Genomic DNA, 20323 nt, shown 5'->3' on the forward strand with positions numbered 1-20323 from the left:
GTTGTCATGGTAACATCTTTATTTCGCATGTTCTTGATTAACCCGTTGTTTCTTTTCTTCCATACATTAGCTATTTTATCTCCCAGTTCTGTTTCTTCTGCTCTTCTGCCCTTCTGGAAGATGAAGCTTTTCAGTTTTGACTTCTCGATGTTCAATGACAGACAAGGTTGCAGACCATGTTCTTTGAATTTGAGCAATTTTACTCATTTCCAAATCCTGCAGAATATGTGGGAAAAAGACATTCAGAGCATCTTCAAAGGAAAATATGTACTGCATATATAAATGGATAACAAAATTGTTTGGTTTAATGTTAGAAAAGTAATGAATATTAAAACCAGGAGTGGCCATCAGCTATCCCCAAATCACTTGAATCTGTCACTTCTGTATCAAATAACCTCATTGACTGAGGGTTCACAGCCCTCCTAGTTGGAGAATTCTGAAATATCCACCATCTTCTGAATGAAGTAATATCCCTGATCTCAGTCCTAAATAGCCTACCCCTGACAGAGACTTTAACACCTGGTTCCAGTCACTTCAGCAAGACCAAGGGGAAAGATCTCTGCATTTATAATATTGAGCTCTATATGAACTGTGAATTTCCATGAGATCACCTTTCATTCTTCTAACTTTATTTTTGCTGCCTGTTACGCCACTGGCATTTAGGGTAGCAATGAAGGTCCTCCATCTCTGGTGGTGATTAGGCCTTCCCTCATCACATCAGTAAGTTCCTCTTAAGAATCAGGAATGCCCTCACAGTCAGATACAGAAGGATTCTTCATTTCTGATTCTGTAATGATTTTGTTTTGCAGTCATGGTTGTTTGCCCCAGGTTGAACCTCTGAACTTGGAGGACAGGTGGACCACTCTTAGTCTGGCCTCCCCTTTGCATCTGTTTGGAGTGGTTGACCTTACCAAGAGACAAGTCATAGAGCCTCGACTCCAGCCGACATAGCTCTCCAGGTCATTGAGGCACATTGGCCTCAAAACTACAACAAGGTGGTTGTCCTCTCAAATTCATCTGAATGCTAGTGGATATTGTCCTAGTCTACTCATAGTCATAGCCATACTTTATTGATCCCGAGGGAAATTTGGTTTCATTACAGTTGCACCAAGAACAGTATAAATATAGCAATATAAAACCATAAATAATTAAATATGTAAATTATGCCAGGAAATAAGTCCAGGACCAGCCTATCGGCTCAGGGTGTCTGACCCTCCAAGGGAGGAGTTGTAAAGTTTGATGGCCACGGGCAGGAATGACTTCCAATGACGCTCAGTGTTGCATCTCGATGAAATGAGTCTCTGGCTGAATGTACTCCTGTGCCCAACCAGTACATTATGTAGAGGATGGGAGACATTGTCTCCCATATCACCTTCCTTGTGTGGCAGACCTACCATCCCAGGAAACATTGTGAATCTTACATGTATTCCATCTTTGGCAGTTACACAGTGGTGCTTGAGATTTTGTGAATTCTGTAGAATGTTCTCTATTTCTGCATAAATATGATCTAAAATGTGATCAGATGTTCATGCAAGTCCTAAATCAAGATAAAGAGAACCCAATTAATTAAATAACACAATAACATTGCTTATTTATGAGAAAAATAATCCAATATTACGTTTATTCGTTGGAAAAAGTATGTGAACCTTAGCTTCCAGTAATTGGTGTGACCCCACCCCTGTACAGCAATAACTTCAACCAAATGTTTCTGTTAACTGTTGATCAGTCAGTCCTGCACATTGGCTTGGAGGAATTTTAGGCCATTCCTCCTTACAAAACTGCTTCAACTCTGGGATGTTGGTGTTCCTTGCATGAACTGCATGCTTCAGGTCCTTGCACAACATTCCTATAGGATTAAGGTCAGGACTTTGTCTTGGCCATTCCAAAACACAAATTTTCTTAACCATTCTTTTGTTGATCTACTCTTGTCTTTTCGGATCATTGTTTTGTTATATTAACCAACTGCTTTAAACTTCAGGTGACTGTCTGCTCCCATGACATTCCTCTGTTAAATGTCTTGATTCAATTCTTCATTCACTTTTTCCTTAACGATTGCAAGTTGTCCAAGCCCTGAGGCAGCAAAGCAGCCTCATGCTCTTCCACCATGCTTCACTGTTTGGATGAGGTTTTGGTGTTGGTGTGCAGTGCCCTTTTTCCTCCAAACATAGCAATGTGTATTTTTGCCAGGAAGTTCAACTTCTATCTCATCTGTCCACAGAATATTGTCCCAGAAGCATTGTAGGACACCCAGGTGGTCTTTTGCAAATTTGTGACATGCAGCAGTGAAGAGCTGTGTTTGTTTTTTTGAAGAGCAGTGGTTTCCTCTGTGGTGTCCTCCCATGAACACCATTCTTGTTCAGTGTTTTTCTTACAGCGAATACATGAACAGGGACTTTAGCAAGTTCTAGAGATTTCTGCAGGTCTTTTGTTGTTACCCTTGAGTTCCTTTTCACCTCCTTCAGCATTGCATGTTGTGCTCTTGGTGTGACCTTTGCAGGATGCCCACTCCTAGGGAGGGTAGCAACAGTACTGAGTTTCCTCCATTTGTAAACAATTTCTCTTACTGTGCACTGATGAACATTCAGGTGTTTAGTAATGCTTTTGTAGCCTTTTCCAGCTTCATATATCTCTACAATTCTTCTTCTAAGGTCCTCTGAAAGTTGTTTTGATAAAGGCATGGTGCACATAAGCGTATCTTTCTTGAGAAGAGCAGGCTCTGTCAGTAACCTGATTTTGTGTCTTTTTCAAAGGGCAGGGCACCTCTACAACCTACACCTCCAATCTCATCTCATTGATTAGAATACCCAACTCCAACAGCTTTTGCAGAAGGCATTACCCCAGAGGTTCACATACTTTTCAACAAATATATGTAATATTGGATCATTTTTCTGAATAAATAAATGAAGTATAATATTTTTGTGTTACTTATTTGGGTTCTCTTTGTCTAGTTTTAGGACGCATGAAGATATGTTCTCATTTTAGGTCATATTTATGCAGAAATAGAGAGAATTCTTCAGGGCTCACAAACTTTCTAGCACCACTGTCCCTCTTTTAATAGAAGAGATCAATTCTACACAATGCTTCATGCGATTTTGCTGGAATCTCATAATTGCAGCAAGATATTTTCACTGTGTTACTTGAATCTTCCAATAATGACTTGTCCTGATCACTTGTACACCTTTTTAGATCTCAGTGATCAGCATCTGGGTCCCTTTGAATATTTAGAAAATACTGTTTGTCTTATGTACTGAAGTAGATGATCTCACATTTTATTCCATCTGCCATGTCCTGTTAACTCATCTGGCTTGTCCATGTCCCTCTGAACTTCTGTACATCCAACTGTCTACTCACAATTTTACTTAGTTTTGTGTCGTCAGCAAACCTAGAAATATACCATTAAAGCCATTAAAATACCTACAATTCTACGTGCTCTAACCTTGTTGACCAGCCTCCGATGTTAAAACTTTAAAATAAAGCCTGGAAATCTAAATACATCACAACCAGTGATTCAAAAAGATAAGCAGCTGGAAGAACTCAGTGATTCAAGCAGCATCTGGAGACGCAAAGGGATGATGACATTTGGATAAGACCCTGCACCAGGTTTGAGGGTATAGAAGGAAGCTGGCAGTGTATAGAAGTGAGAGGGAGTTCTGGGACAGAGGCTGGTAAATGATAGGTGGAACCAGATAAGATAGGGGCAGGGCAAGAAGAGAATGCTGAGACAGAGGGTGATAGATAGAAACACAAGAATAAAAAAAGAAAATAAGTCAGGTGGAGCAGAGTTGGTCGGGGTTGGGGGAGGAAAGAGGAGGGGTAAGGGTAAACCAGAGATTGTTAAGTGATAGACCCATCGAGTCCATGCAAACAAGAGTACCTTTCTACGCTAATCCCAAAACTAGCAAACCATTCAAAAATGCTGTGCCTTGACAATTTAAGTGTTCATATTGGTACTTCTTAACTGTTATTTGTCTCTGCCTCCGCCACCCACTTGGGTAGTGTGTCCCATTTCCCAACTACTTGCAACTGAGAAAAGTGCCTCTTCAGATCCCCTCTAAATCTTAAAATCCATACCTTGAATCTATGCACACAAGATTTAGTTTCCCTCAGCTGTGAGGAAAATGTTTGCTGCAATGTACAGCATATTCCTCATAATATCAATTTCTATCAGGTTCCCCTCAGCTGCCTGTGTTCCATGGAAACTAAAGACAGCCTGGAGACATAGGTTCAAATTCAATGAATTTGAAATAAACATTAATATCAATAAAATTACTTGAAATTATCGGATTGCTATTTTAGCAAGAACATTTAATTCTCTAAAGTCGATTAGGACAAGGAATTTGATGTCCTCATCTATGCTGAGCTATACATCTCTTGTTTCAAGCCAGTGCCTTTTACTAACCATTTAATAAAAAATCCAGAATATTGCAGAATAATCATAACAAACCTCTCAGCATTTTTACTGACCATAATTAACAGCAGCTTCATGATATCTGCATGTGCAAATACAAAAATCTTAATGCAATTAGTAGCTCACAGCTAGAAGTAGTCTGTGCTCTAATAATGGAGTTCAGTTAATTGATCATACTTAATTGTTGACTATTTGCCTGAAAATCCTGTGCCAGACTGAAGGCCAATCATCTTTGGCCTATCAATTTTACCCTAGTAAAATTAAAGTCGGGGGACACCAGGCAAGAATCTTCTACTGGTTGGTGTCAATTTAGAATAAAGAAAATTTGATGTGATTATTGGACACCAGTTATGCTAGCCCACAGACATAGCTGAAAATGTTCCTCAGGGTAGTGTCCTTTGGCACTATAATCATAAGCTGCTTCATCAATGATTGTACAATTATTTCCATTCTCAGCAACTTATTGTTATAGATTTCTCTAACACATGAGAATGCCTGGAAGCCTTCGAGTGACTGATACATTATGAAGCAGTATGTGCCAACTATACATACCAAGCTCAGTCTGAAAAGTGGAAAGTATCATTTATATCAATAGAAATCCAGGCAATGACCATTTCTAACAATGAGGTCCTTAACACTTAACATGTTTTTCTTTCACAAAACCTTCAAAAGCAGTATTCTAAGGCTCACTTCTGACCAAATACTTAACAGGATTAGAACTATAAATACTGCAGGCACAGGAACAGATCAGATGCTGACTATTTTGTGATGTGTGACTATTTCCACAACACCCTTCTAACATTAGTAAAGCACGGGGCGGTGGGGGGGGGGGCGGGTGTGAATAGAGAATAATAACTGGACGAGTACAATTCAACGTTATCTTGTCTAAAGCAGTCTACTTGACAGGTACCCTATCCACTTCCAACTCGGATGGATTATAGTTATAGCACATTACTGTATATGATACACAGTAACAATGTGCCAAGGCTGCTCCTACAGCATTGTTAACTATGCCTGCCACACCCCCACCACTACCACCCCAACCTATAGCACTGAGAAGGATGAGTGTAACAGATGCACGAGACCACCACAATGCTAGCTTTTAAAATGTATTGCTCTTCAGCTTTGACGGTCAAAATCCTGGAACTGCCCATTTAATCGTATTGTGGGAATACCTTGACCAGACAAACAATACAATCCTGAGAGACAATTCACTACTTTTTCAAGAGCAATTCAGGTTCAGTAATAAATGCTGAATCTTACTAATGGTGGCCACATTTCACAAATGATGAAAAACAATACACATACTGTACAAGCTACAAACATACTCTGCACCGTAATACAAACTACAGATTTAGTGTTAACTTTTCAGGTTAGGAGTTTTAGCTTTCGAAGAAGCATACTATTTTGACAATCTGGATATTAGTATACAATCTGGATATTGTGGGGGTTTTGTAGTCCTTAATTTCAGCTGCTGTTTTACTACTGCATATCTTACCCAACAGCCAAGAATATTCCATATTTGTGGGCGACCTCTCTCCAGAAGTTGATGATTTTCATCTGTACGATTACTTTGTTAAGAAATATCCATCTTGTAGAGGTGGGAAAGTGGTTACAGACACATCTGGAAACTCAAGGTAGTGTAACTACTGTGTGATAGTGTTTTAAAACATGTATGTACTTGCAGTAAATTATTATTAGTGAAATGTCTTTAATAAGGACTGAAAATCTATATTAACAATGATTATTAAATGATCATTTTATCATTTTCTATAAAGCAGCCCACAATGGCTATTGAAAATCAAACCACACATTGAATAAGAACATTCTTTCTGTCCCAGCTAGGATTAACAAGGACACCAAATACTTGGACTGATGGTACCTCAGATGTAAAGTAATGACTCTAATATTATGTGGTTCAAACTATTTAAACCTGTTGATTCAAGCCAGTTCACACATTTGTAAACTATAATATAAACTGTTTTATTTTTATTTTGCCAGAGGTTTTGGATTTGTCAGGTTTTCTGATGAAGCAGAACAGAAAAAGGCTTTAGAAGAATGTCAAAACAGCAAAGGTTTAGGAGGAAAACCCATCCGAATAAGTATAGCAGTGCCAAAAAGGTGAGTATCAATAACCAGCAAGGGAATAAAAGAACAAAACTACCTTAACAGGTTTGAAGAGGAAACTAAGCAAATTCTGGTTAATAAGTGCACTCAATTTATTAGCAATGCCATTGCATCACTGGTGATCAAGGTAATCTTGAACTCCAAGCTTGAATTGACTGAAAGATTGGTTGAAACTATCTCCCAATCCATTCAGAAACTTCATTTATGTCATCCTTGAAACTGACTATAGTTCAGAGAAGCTAGAAGAATGTGGAATGTGGTGATAGTTGAATTACAATTTACAGTTTCCTGCTGCTAAAGGTAATTTTATAAACCAGTCAACAACACACTCTTTAGTTGCAAGCATATCTGAAACAGTGTTAATGCAGGGTTGATACAACATCGCTCTATGAATGACTAACATCATGAGATACTGAATGACAAGATTGGATCTCGGAGTATTTATTCATAGATTTCTACGTAACAGTTCATCAGTTGGTAGCACACTTGACTCTAGGTTCAATCCTATAAAGCAACAATTCTGACTTACCTCATCATTGTGAAATTTATGTACACTGTGGTGCTGATCAAACCAATAACTGCCCCATATGGAGAATGCATAAGACAGCTTGATAGAGAGGATGCTAATACCACTCAGCTTGGTGGATATAAAGATGAGTTGATTGAGCACTTTGATGGTTCTCTGAAGCTTGGATGGTTTTAGACCAAGTCTGTAAGATATAGGAGCATAATTAGGCCATTTGGCAAATGGAGGCTGACTGGCCATTCAATCATGCAAACATGAGGAAATCTGCAAATAACAGGAATTCTGCAGATGCTGGAAATTCAAGCAACATACATTAAAGTTGCTGGTGAACGCAGCAGGCCAAGCAGCATCTGTAGGAAGAGGTGCAGTCGACGTTTCAGGCCGAGACCCTTCGTCAGGACTAACTGAAGGAAGAGTGAGTAAGGGATTTGAAAGTTGGAGGGGGAGGGGGAGATCCAAAATGATAGAAGACAGGAGGGGGAGGGATAGAGCCGAGAGCTGGACAGGTGATAGGCAAAAGGGGATATGAGAGGATCATGGGACAGGAGGTCCGGGAAGAAAGACGGGGGGGGGGTGACCCAGAGGATGGGCAAGAGGTATATTCAGAGGGACAGAGGGAGAAAAAGGAGAGTGAGAGAAAGAATGTGTGCATAAAAATGAGTAACAGATGGGGTACGAGGGGGAGGTGGGGCCTTAGCGGAAGTTAGAGAAGTCGATGTTCATGCCATCAGGTTGGAGGCTACCCAGACGGAATATAAGGTGTTGTTCCTCCAACTTGAGTGTGGCTTCATCTTTACAGTAGAAGAGGCCGTGGATAGACATGTCAGAATGGGAATGGGATGTGGAATTAAAATGTGTGGCCACTGGGAGATCCTGCTTTCTCTGGCGGACAGAGCGTAGATGTTCAGCAAAGCGGTCTCCCAGTCTGCGTCGGGTCTCACCAATATATAAAAGGCCACATCGGGAGCACCGGACACAGTATATCACCCCAGTCGACTCACAGGTGAAGTCTGCAAATGCTGGAATTTCAAGCAACACACACAAAAGTTGCTGCTGAACGCAGCAGGCCAGGCAGCAGCTCTAGGAAGAGGTACAGTCAACGTTTCGGGGTCTTAGCCTGAAATGTCGACTGTGCCTCTTCCTAGAGATGCTGCCTGGCCTGCTGCGTTCACCAGCAACTTTTGTGTGTGTTGCTTGGCCATTCAATCATATCTGATTTATTTTTCTGTCTCACACCCAATATCCCGCCTTCTCCCTATAACTTTTGACACTCTTACTAATCAAGAAGCTATTAGCCTCTGCTTTAAATACACCCAACGACTCGTCCTTCACAGCCATCTGTGGCAATCACTCTCCATCCTGAGGCTAAAGAAATTACTCATCTCTGTTCTAAAGGGATGTTCTTTCATTCTGAGGTTGTGCCTTCTGGTTTTAGACTCTCCCACTGCTGGAAAATATTTTCCACATCCACTCCATATGGGTCTTTCAATAGTCTGTGAATTTCAATGAAATTCCCTCTTATCCTTCTAAACTCCAGCAAATTCAGAGCCATCAAACACTACTCATATGTGAACACTTTTGTCTCCAGAATCATTCTTGCAAACCTCCTCTGGATCCTCCCCGACACCAGCACATCTTAACATTGCATTTGCCTTCCTTACCTGCAAGTTTACGTTTAGGGAAGCCTGCACAAAGGCTCCCAAGTCCCTTTGCACCTCTGATTTCTAAATTCCTTCTCCATTTGGAAAATAGTTGATGCCTTTACTCCTTCTACAAAAGTGCATGACCATACACTCCCTGCAACTGCCATTTCTTTGCCCATTCTCTAAAACTGACTAAGTCCTTCTGCAAACTCCCTTCTTCCTCAACACTACTTGCCCCTCCATCCATCTTTGAATCATCTACAGATTTGGCCACAAAGCTATCAATTGTCATCTCAGATCATTAACATGAAAAGTAGTAGACACAATTCTAACTTCTGGGGAACACAAGTCACTGACTGTGGTTTAACATCCTTACGTTCAGCATCTTGGCAAAGGTCTAATAAACAACATCCACTGACTCCCCTTTATCTAGACTGTTTGTTACTTCCTCAAAGAATTTGAGCAGATCTGTCATCCAAGATCTCCCCTTAAGGAAACCATACTGACCTTGGTCTGTTTTCTCATTGGCTTCCAAGTACCCTGAAACCTTATCCTTTTAAAATGAAAAGGTCTCTTTTCTTAAAGAATACAGTGACATTTGTGATTTTTCCAGTCCTATGGAACCTTACAAAATCTAGTAATTCTTTAAAGACCATCACTAATGCCTCCACAGTCTCTTCAATTACCCTTTCAGAACCCTGGGTGTAGTCCATCCAGTCCAGGTGACTTATCCACCCTCATACCCTTCAACTTCCCAAGCACCTTCTCCTACACTGACTTCTGCACCTTGGTTATCTCAATTTCTGGCACGTTAGTGGTGTCTTCAACAGTGTACGCTGACACAAAATCATTTTTCAGTTCACCTGCCATCCTTTTGTTCCCATTACTACTTCTGTGGTGTCATTTTCCAGTGGCCTGTGTATGACTCCTATCAGGATCTTGCCTCTCATTTACGTTTTATATATCTGAAAACTCTTTTGTATTATTGGTTAGCTTACCTTCATATTTCATAGAAACATGGAAAACCTACAGCACAATACAGGCCATTCGGCCCACAAAGCTGTGCCGAACATGGGGTTACCCATAGCCCTCTATTTTTCTGAGCTCCATATGCATGTCCAAGAGTCTCTTAAAAGACCCTCTCATATCCACCTCCACCATCGTCACCGGCAGCCCATTCCATGCACTCACCATTCTCTGCGTAAAAAACTTACCCGTGATTTCTCATCTGTACCTACTTCCAGGCACCTTAAAACTGTGCCCTCTCGTGCTAGCCATCTCAGCCCTGGGAAAAAGCTTTTGACTATCCACACAATCAATGCCTCTCATCATCTTATACTGTACACCTATCATGTCACCCCTCATCCACCATCACTCCAGGGAAAAGAGGCGGAGTTCACTCAACCTATTCTCATAAGGCATGCTCCCCAATCCAGGCAACATCCTTGTAAATCTCCTCTGCATCCTTTCTATGGTTTCCATATCGTTCCTATAGTGAAGCAACCAGAACTGAGTACAGTACTCCAAGTGGGGTCTAACCAGGGTCCTATATAGCTGCAACATTACCTCTCGGCTCCTAAACTCAATTCCACGGTTAATGAAGGCCAATGCACCATATGCTTTCTTAACCGCAGAGTCAACTTGCGCAGCAGCCTTGAGTGTCCTATTGACACGGACTCCAAGATCCCTCTGATCCTCCACACTGCCAAGAATCTTACCGTTAGTACTCATCATATTTGACCTACCAAAATGAACCACCTCACACTTATCTGCGTTGAACTCCATCTGCCACTTCTCAGCCCAGTTTTGCATCATATGGATGTCCCGCTGTAACCTCTGACAGCCCTCCACACTATCCACAACAACACCAACCTTTGTGTCATCAGCAAACTCACTAACTCATCCGTCCACTTCTTCATGCAGGTCATTTATAAAAATCACAAAAAGTAGGGGTCCCAGAACAGATCCCTGAGGCACACCACAGGTGACCGACCTCCATGCAGAATATGACATGTCTATTACCACTCTTTGCCTTCTGGATCCACAAAGCAATTTCCCCTTGGATCCCATGCCTCCTTACTTTCTCAATAAGCCTTGCATGGGGTACCTTATCAAATGCCTTGCTGAAATCCATATACACTACATCTACTGCTCTGCCATCATCGTGTTTAGTCACATCCTTAAAAAATTCAATCAGGCTCGTAAGGCATAACCTGCCTTTCACAAAGCCATGCTGACTATTCCTAATCATATTATGCCTCTCCAAGTGTTCATAAATCCTGCCTCTCAGGATCTTCTCCATCAACTTACCAACCACTGAAGTAAGACTCACTGGTCTATAATTTCCTGGGCTATCTATACTCCCTTTCTTGAATAAGGGAACAACATCCGCAATCCTTTAATCCTCTGGAATCTTTCCTGTCCCAATTGATGATGCAAAGATCATCGCCAGAGGCTCAGCAATCTCCTCTCTCGCCTCCCACAGTAGCCTGGGGCACATTCCATCCGGTCCCAGTGACTTATCTAATTTAATGCTTTCCAAAAACTCCTGCACATCCTCTTTCTTAATATCTACATGCTCAATTTTTTCAGTCCACTGTAAGTCATCTTTTCTCCCTTTATTGCTTTATTAGTTGCCTTCTGATGGCTTTTAAAAGCTTCCCAATTCTCTAGCATCTCTGTAATTTTTGCAATATTGATCTTTTTTGCCTTTTTACTGCTTTTGATTTTCCTTGTTCAGCTTGGTTGCTTCATTTTCTTCGGGATGAAATGATCTTATGTCTTCCAAATTACTTCCAGGAATTCCTAACTTTCCTGTTCTGTCATTCCTGCCAAGGTCCCCTTCCAGTCAACTTTGACTAGCTCCTCTCTCACACCTCTGTAGTTACCTTTACTCAACCTTAATACTGATACATCTGATTTTAGCTCTTCCTCTCAAATTGCAAGGTGAATTCTATCATGTTACGATCACTGCTTCCTAAGGGTTCCTTATCTTAAGCTCCTAAATTAAATCTGGTTCATTACACAACACCAAATCCAGAATTGCATTTTTCTTAGCGACTCGACCACAAGCTGCTCTTGGGATCCGGAACCAACATGATTTTCTCAGTCTACCTGCATATTGAAATTCACCCATTATCAGTGTAACATTGCCCTTTTTTTTCCCACATACCTTTTCTGTCTCCTTTTGTAATTTGTACTTCACATCTTGGCTACTATTGAGAGGCCTGTATACAACTCCTATCAGGGTCTTTTTACCCTTACAGTCTACATACAAGATTCTGTATCTCCTGAACCTGTGTCATTTCTTGCTAAGGATTTGATCTTAGTTATTTTTTTAAACCAGAGTCACACCATAGAAATAATAGTTGCATCAAGGGATGTAGAGTGAAGGTGAGTAAATGAAAATGATAGGTCAAGTATTATTTGAAAATCCAGACAGACAAAAGTGATTGTTTTTAAATATCCTTCAATGGTATTGGTAAAACAACACGGATTCATTCAACTAAAATTAAACCAAGTACTAGTTTATGTTTATTGCATGAATACATACTACAGAATAATACCCACCTCCATCAAAAATGTAATATTCAACCCTAATCACACTGGAGGTAGTTTGCATGCATACAATGTTTCCAATGGCCTTCATGCTGTGCCAGACTTAATGTCCATGGCTGTGCTGGGTGCATCCAATGTATATTTAGAGGTTGTCAGGTCACTATTGTTGAGATCATTCATGTTTATTTTAATTTATAAATTGGAAAATATAATTGAGTTACCAGTCAAGTATATGCAGGCATCCCCCTTAATCTGCACTTACAAATCAAGCTACAGTAACTTGCAAATAATCTTCATTCTGTTGAAACCTTTCCCATATTTCTTTACAATTTAGAAGTCTACTTGATCCTTCAAGACTATGCTAGTTCTCAGAGAAATCCGTTCAGTCCCAATGCCCATCTTATTTCCATTGTTAGTAAATCTCTCTCATGGCCACAATTCTTACCACCCAACAATACTAAGTGTAAAGCAGAGCAGCTTGCCAACTCACGTAATCTTATGATGCAAGAGGAGACTGGAGCATCCAGGGGAAACACACAGATAATGTGCAAATCCATGTCGACGGCACTGGAAGTTAGGATCAAATTCAACTGTAGCTGTCTGTCTGTATCTTGTTTTACGGCGGATGGCATCCAGCTTAATGGTGCATTACCGCCACCCTCTGCTCCAGAATGTGCACTAGACATACATTCTAAATCCCTTCACCCAATCGCGCGCACACACACACACACACACACACATATATATATATACAAACCTACACTTCACCCTCCCATCTTTGACCATCCTAGTATCCTATTCCTGTTTATTCGTCATATTCTATAAAAAAACCCTGTACCCCTTAAAAACGCTAAAAATACCCGGACTTGTGCTCTCTCACCCATGCCCAGCAACCCTTTTAATGTGAATTCCTGCACCCCCAACTCCCTTAATTTATTTCTCATCATCTCTTTCTGTATCCCATACTTCCTGCAACTCAGAACTACATGTTCTACTGACTCCTCTTCCTGACATTCCTCACACAATCCTGTCTGGTGTTTCCCTATCATTTTCAATGTTTTGTTTAATGCACAATGCCCCAGCCTTAACCTAGTCCACACAATTTCCTCTCTTCTGTTTCCATTACCTACCCTAGTAACTGCGACACTCTTTTGTATTTGATATAAATGCCTCCCTTTCCCCTCCCTGTCCCATCTTTCTTGCCACATTCGGTTGACTTTTTCCCAGATTACACACTTAACCTCTGCTTTACTGATACTAATGTGCATTTCCACATTTTCTTTCTTTAACGCCCTCTTTGCCAACTCATCCACCCTCTCATTCCCCTTCACCCCTACATGTTATGGAACCCATAGAAATTTTACCTGACCTCCCTGATTTGCAATTCTTGTAACTAACTGAAGGACTTCATAAAGTACATCTTGCCGACTGTTTGTGTGAAAAGACCTTAAACTTGCTAGAACTGAGGATGAATCTGAACATATCAATGCTTTGGCTTGTCTGGCTTTCTGCACCCATTGCAACGCAACCAACACTGCCAGCATCTCCACTGTAAACACCCCTAACTTATTAGATGTTCTTCTGCTGATTCCAATTTCTTTTGCTGGTATTACCACCCCAAACCCTGTCGCTCCTGTTTCAGATTCCTTCGCACCATCCGTATAAATGTGAGTATAATCACTATACTTTTCCATCACATGACAGTTAAATGCATTTACCAAATCTGTTTTATATCTTTCTTTCCTTTTTACCTCTAACAAGTGCCAGTCTATGTCAGGCCATACAAGCTTCCATGGAGCTACAACCGGATAAACTACTGAAGGACTTATCCTCAGATCAAACACTCCACATTCTTTCGCGATATCATTCCCTACCCGACTAAAGGTATCCCTCTGAAACCTTCCATTTTCCCAGCACTCCTGCAACACTCCTTTAGTAGGGTGAGAATCATTGTGCCCCTGCAAGTTAGCCCAGTAGTTTGCCATCAGTTGCATCCTTCTTAGTTCCAAAGGCATTATTCCCATTTCTACCTGTAGCGCTGACACTGGTGACGTTTTAAAAGCCCCACTGCACACTCTCAAGGCCTGAGCCTGAATCACATCCAGTTTCCTTACAAGAGACCTAGCTGCTGATCCATATACTATATTTCCATAATCCAATACAGATCTTACTAAAGCCACATACATTCTCTTCAAAGCTGAACAACTAGTGGGGTACTATTTTCTATGTTTCTAACTTGCTCCCCATTCCCTACCAGTCAAACATCTCATCACATTTATTACTTTTTTACATTTCTCCTCAACTTTCCTGATATGGTCTGCCCATGTTAATCGTGAATCAAATATAACCCCCAGAAATTTAAATGATGCAACCCTCTCTAATTCAACCCCATACATCCTTAACTTCTTCCCTACCTCAACCCTTTTCCTGGTAAAAAATACAGTTTGAGTTTTATCTACTGAAAATCTACATCCCCAATCATAACCCCATTCCACCACTTCATCAATTGCTTCTTGTAGTTTCCTGATTATATGGTCCATGTTCCTGCCTCTTTTCCACAAGGCCCCATCATCCGCAAACAGTGACCTACCTATATCCACTGGTACCTTTGTGAAGACATCATTGATCATAATGATGAAAAGTAATGGGCTAATCACACTACCTTGAGGTGTGCCATTTTCCACTATGTACTGTTTTGATAATTCTGATCCAATCCGAACTTGAATTTTTCTACCAAACAAAAAATCACAAAAAATCTTTAATCCAATTAAAAACTCTCCCACCAACCCCCATCTTGTGCTGTTTAATTAATAATCCTTCCTTCCACATCAGGCTTTTTCAATGTCAAAGGACACTGCCACTACTGACTCTTTATTTGCCTGGGCCTTCCTTATTTCAGTCTCTAACATAATCACTGAGTCCATGGAATTCCTTCCCTTTCTAAAACCACTCTGATAACTTGCCAGCATTCCCCTTTTCTCAAGCTCATATGATAACCTTTCTGTTATCATCCTTTCCATTATCTTACATATACTTGATGTTAATGCAATTGGTCTGTAGCTAGTGGGTTTTGACAGATCCTTGCCAGGCTTCCTTATTGGAATTACTACTGCTTCTTTCCATGCACTTGGTAATCTTCCCTCCTCCCACACTCTGTTATAAAAATGCAGCAACTTCAAGAGCACTCCTTCTCCTAGATTTTTTAGCATCACAGAGCATATCAGATCTTTCCCTGGGGAGGTTGGTCTCAATCTCTTTATTGCTCTCACCATTTCTGCTAATGTAAATGGATCATCAATTATATCATCTGTTCCTTCCCTCCTGCTTAACACACCTGGGTGTTGGCTCATTATTCTTTCCCTTCTTCTTCTCCCTTCTTCAGACAATCAGCTGTAGCTGTGTAGTGATAGTTCTATTTGATCTGTGATGGATTGCAAATCTTGTAAATTGGCTTTAATGCAAATGAGATTAGTTGTGTTTGATGACCTTTATATTGGATGAAAACTACTGTGAAAGCTTATTATATTTGCTGTAGTAATATAACACTCATGCATTTGATATCATTAATTGTACTCATAACAGGAAATAAAAACATATGAACAATTTATTTTGCCTCTCTACTGACTAATTTTAGGATTTTATACATGCAACCCTTTAAAGAAGCCTGACTATTTTAACATGTTTCACCTGTTTCCCAATTTAGATTAATAGTCTTCTTTACGAATAATTCATAGCTGCAGCTGTTAATTGTTAATTAGTTGTTCAATATCCATTAAAAGGGATTATACCAGGTCAGTTTTTTTTAGCTATTTAATGAGCTTTCCAGGCCTTGTTTCATCCTAGACTGAAAAGTAAGAATGGCTGCTTATAGTAATGAAGCAGAGAGTGCTGATAGTCCTCAAAATATGTGGTGGTACTGGCTAAGGTATGCTGTAAATGCAATAGTGATAGGTAGTTTCAATGCATTTATACCTGGTTTCTGATGGCTAGAATGTGTTGTTTTTTTTTTGGGGGGGGAATTACTGCTTTAGCTTTGTCTTACATGATTAGGATGCTAGTTTCATTTAAGCCTAGTAATTGAGATTTCATACTTTAATCTCAGATGCTTTAATTTGAAAGCAATTGTCCTATCTTTTACTTACTACATTAGTCGGGGAATATGAATGTTTCATTTAAAAACTGTTTATAATTTCAGTGCAAAAACAAAATCTGAATATCAACCAACTGCAAGCTACAACTATACACAGTACTATCAACAGTACCAGCAGTATTACTCCCAGTGGGGTTATGATCCCTATGCCAGCTATGGCTATGGGTACCCACAGTACGGTGCCACTGAAACATCAGGAATAACTTCTTCACTCATGACAGAAATGTCACAGCTGGCTGAGGTAAAGCATTCTAAATTTTTGAGCCTTTAATGTTAAAATATTGTTTGTTGTTACTTTTATGGGAAAATGTTTTTTTTAAATTCCAGTTTCAACAAAATACTACACTGAGTGAAGAAAATGAAGAGGAATGTGTGGAAGGTGAGAACATCTTTTTGGATCTAGGATTGAATTCATTAATTATACAATCTGTTCTTATAACAGTTTTGAAACTGTAATGACTTGGAAAAACTAAAATGTTGGGAACAAAAACAATGTTTTTAATTAGCCAGTCTGGAATAAATGGTATGGAGATGTAAATATAGACTTCTGTATTATTCGACTATTGCTCTAAGTAAGAGCATAAGACATGGGAGCAGAATTAGGCTATCTGGCCCATCAGGTCTGCTCTACCATTCAATCATAGCTGATCCTTTCATTTTCCTCCTCTTCCTCCTTGGCCCCAGTTCCTCGCCTTCTCCCCATAACCTTTGCCATGTCTAATCAAGAACCTATCAACCTCTGCCTTAAATACACCCAATGACCTGACCTCCACAGCTGCATGTGGCAAAAAATTCCACAAAATCACCCCCCTCAGCTAAAGAAATTTCTCTGCATCTGTTTGTGAAAGGGCACCCCTCCTATCCTGAGGCTGTGCCCTCTTGTCCTAGACTCTCTCAACATTTGAAAGGCTTCAATGAGATTCTTCTCCCCCCCCCCCACCCCCACCCCCACCCCCACCACAATCCTTCTGAATTCCAGCAAGTACGGACCCAGATCCATCACATGTTCCTTGTATGATAACCCTTTTATTTCTGGAATCATCCTTGTGAACCTCCTCTGGACCCTCTCTAGTGCCAGCCCATCTTTTTTAAGATGAGGGGCCCAAAACTGTTCACACTACTCAAGGTGAGGCCTCACCAGTGCCTTATAAAGCCTCAGCATTACATCCCTGCTTTTATATTCTAGTCCTCTTGAAATGAATGCTAACATGGCATTAGCCGCCTTCACCACCAACTCACCCTCCAAGTTAGGCCTTAGGGCATTCTGCACAAGGACTCCCACGTCCCTTTGCATCTCAGATTTTTTGGATTTTTCTCCGTGTTTAGAAAATAGTTTGTATACTTATTTCTACTATCAAAGTGCATGAACATGCGTTTTCCAACATTGTATTTTATTTGCCACTTTCTTGCCCATTCTCCTAATGGAAGTCCTTCTGCATCCTACCTGTTTCCTCAACACTACTTGTCCCTTCACCAATCCTCGTAGCATCTGAAAACTGGGTAACAAAGCAATCTATTTCATCAGCTTCTTGTATACATACAGCATAAAAAGTGTCCCAACACCGGCCCCAAAGGAACACCACTAGTCAACCAACCAGAAAAGGATCCTTTTATTCCCACTCACTGTCTCCTACCAACCAGTCAATGCTCTAACCATGTTAGTAACTTTCCTGTAATACTATGGGCTCTTAACTTGTTAAACAGCCTCATGTGTAGCATCTTGTCAAAGGCCTTCTGAAAGTCCAAATATACAACATCCACTGCAACCCCTTTATCTATCCTACTTGTAATCTCCTCAAAGAATTCCAACAGGTTCATCGGGCAGGATTTTTCCTGAAAGAAACCATCCTGACTTTGTACAATCTTGTCCTGTGTCACCAAGTACTTCATCTCATCCTGAACAATTGACTCTAACATCTTCCCAACCACTGAGATCAGGCTAACTGGTCTATAATTCCCTTTCTGCTGCCTTCCTCCTTTCTTAGAGTGGAGTGACATTTGTAATTTTCCAGTCCTCTGGCACTATGTCAGAGTCCAGTGATTTTTGAAAGATCATTTCTAATGCCACCACAGTCTCTAACACTACCTCTTTCAGAACCCTGGGGCTCAGTTCCACTGGTCTGGGTGACTTGTGTACCTTTTAGGTCTCTCAGCTTTTTGAGCTGCTTCTCTCTTGTAATAGTAACTGCACCCTCTTCTCTTCCTTCATACACTACAATATCAGGCATACTGCTAGTGTCTTCCACAGTGAAGACTGATGCAAAATACTCATTTAGTTCATCAGCCATCTCCTTGTCCCCTGTTATTGTGCCTTCTATTGGTCCTATATCCACTCTCATTTCTTTTATTTTTAACATGGGGGAAAAAACTTTTACTATCCACTTTCATATTATTTGCTAGCTTGCTTTTGTATTTCATCTTTTCCCTTCTAATTTTTTTGGTTGCTTTCTGTATGTTTTTAAAAAGTTTCCAATCCTCTCTCTTCCCTCTAATTTTTACTTTGTTGTATGCCCTTTTGCTTTTACAATAGCTTTGACTTCCCTTGTCAGCTGTCATTGTACTTTAACCATTTGAGTATTTCTTTATTTTTGGAATACATGTCCTGCACCTTCCTCCATTTTTCCTAGAAACACACCATTGTTGCTCTACTGACATCCCTGCCAACAGCTCCTTCCAATTTACTTGGGCCAATTCCTCTCTCTCATACCACTGTAATTTCCCTTACTCCACTGAAATACTGCTACATCTCCCTATCAAATTTCAAGTTGAACTCAGTCATATTGTGACTATAAGGTTTTTAAACAAAAAAAAAAAAAAACACCAGCTCCCTCATCACCTCCGGTTCATTACATAACACCCAATCCAGTATAGCTGATCCCCTAGTAGGCTCAGCAACAAACTGCTATTTAAAAAGCTATCTCTTGGGCATTCAACAAACTGACTCTCTTCAGACCCATTAGCAACCTTATTTTCCCAATCAACCTGCATGTTAACATCTCCAATTACTACCATAACATTGCCCTTTTAGAAACATAGAAACATAGAAAATAGGTGCAGGAGTAGGCCATTCGGCCCTTCGAGCCTGCACCGCCATTTATTATGATCATGGCTGATCATCCAACTCAGAACCCAGCCTTCCCTCCATACCCCGTGACCCCTGTAGCCACAAGGGCCATATCTAACTTCCTTTTAAACATAGCTAATGAACTGGCCTCAACAGTTTGCTGTGGCAGAGAATTCCACAGATTCACCACTCTCTGTGTGAAGAAGTTTTTCCTAACCTCGGTCCTAAAAGGCTTCCCCTCTATCCTCAAACTGTGACCCCTCGTTCTAGACCTCCCCAACATCGGGAACAATCTTCCCGCATCTAGCCTGTCCAATCCCTTTAGGATCTTATACGTTTCAATCAGATCCCCCCTCAATCTTCTAAATTCCAACGAGTACAAGCCCAGTTCATCCAGTCTTTCTTCATATGAAAGACCTGCCATCCCAGGAATCAATCTGGTGAACCTTCTTTGTACTCCCTCTATGGCAAGGATGTCTTTCCTCAGATTAGGGGACCAAAACTGCACACAATACTCCAGGTGTGGTCTCACCAAGGCCTTGTACAACTGCAGTAGTACCTCCCTGCTCCTGTACTCGAATCCTCTCGCTATAAATGCCAGCATACCGTTCGCCTTTTTCACCGCCTGCTGTACCTGCATGCCCACTTTCAATGACTGGTGTATAATGACACCCAGGTCTCGTTGCACCTCCCCTTTTCCTAATCGGCCACCATTCAGATAATAATCTGTTTTCCTATTTTTGCCACCAAAGTGGATAACTTCACATTTATCCACATTAAATTGCATCTGCCATGAGTTTGCCCACTCACCCAACCTATCCAAGTCACCCTGCATCCTCTTAGCATC

At 40.6% G+C, this 20323-nt stretch overlaps 1 protein-coding gene across 1 annotated transcript in view; it reads left to right on the forward strand.

The window, feature by feature from the left end:
* Window positions 1-20323, forward strand: part of LOC134358065 (tRNA selenocysteine 1-associated protein 1-like) — a 51716-nt gene that overhangs the window by 25109 nt on the left and 6284 nt on the right. The window contains exons 5-8 of the mRNA XM_063069983.1: window positions 5914-6045; window positions 6410-6529; window positions 16458-16653; window positions 16740-16791. Of these exons, the coding sequence (XP_062926053.1) occupies window positions 5914-6045; window positions 6410-6529; window positions 16458-16653; window positions 16740-16791 (500 nt within the window). The remainder of the gene's footprint in view (window positions 1-5913; window positions 6046-6409; window positions 6530-16457; window positions 16654-16739; window positions 16792-20323) is intronic.

This window comes from Mobula hypostoma, chromosome 17 (genome assembly GCF_963921235.1).
Source record: "Mobula hypostoma chromosome 17, sMobHyp1.1, whole genome shotgun sequence".
Lineage (NCBI taxonomy): Eukaryota > Metazoa > Chordata > Chondrichthyes > Myliobatiformes > Myliobatidae > Mobula > Mobula hypostoma.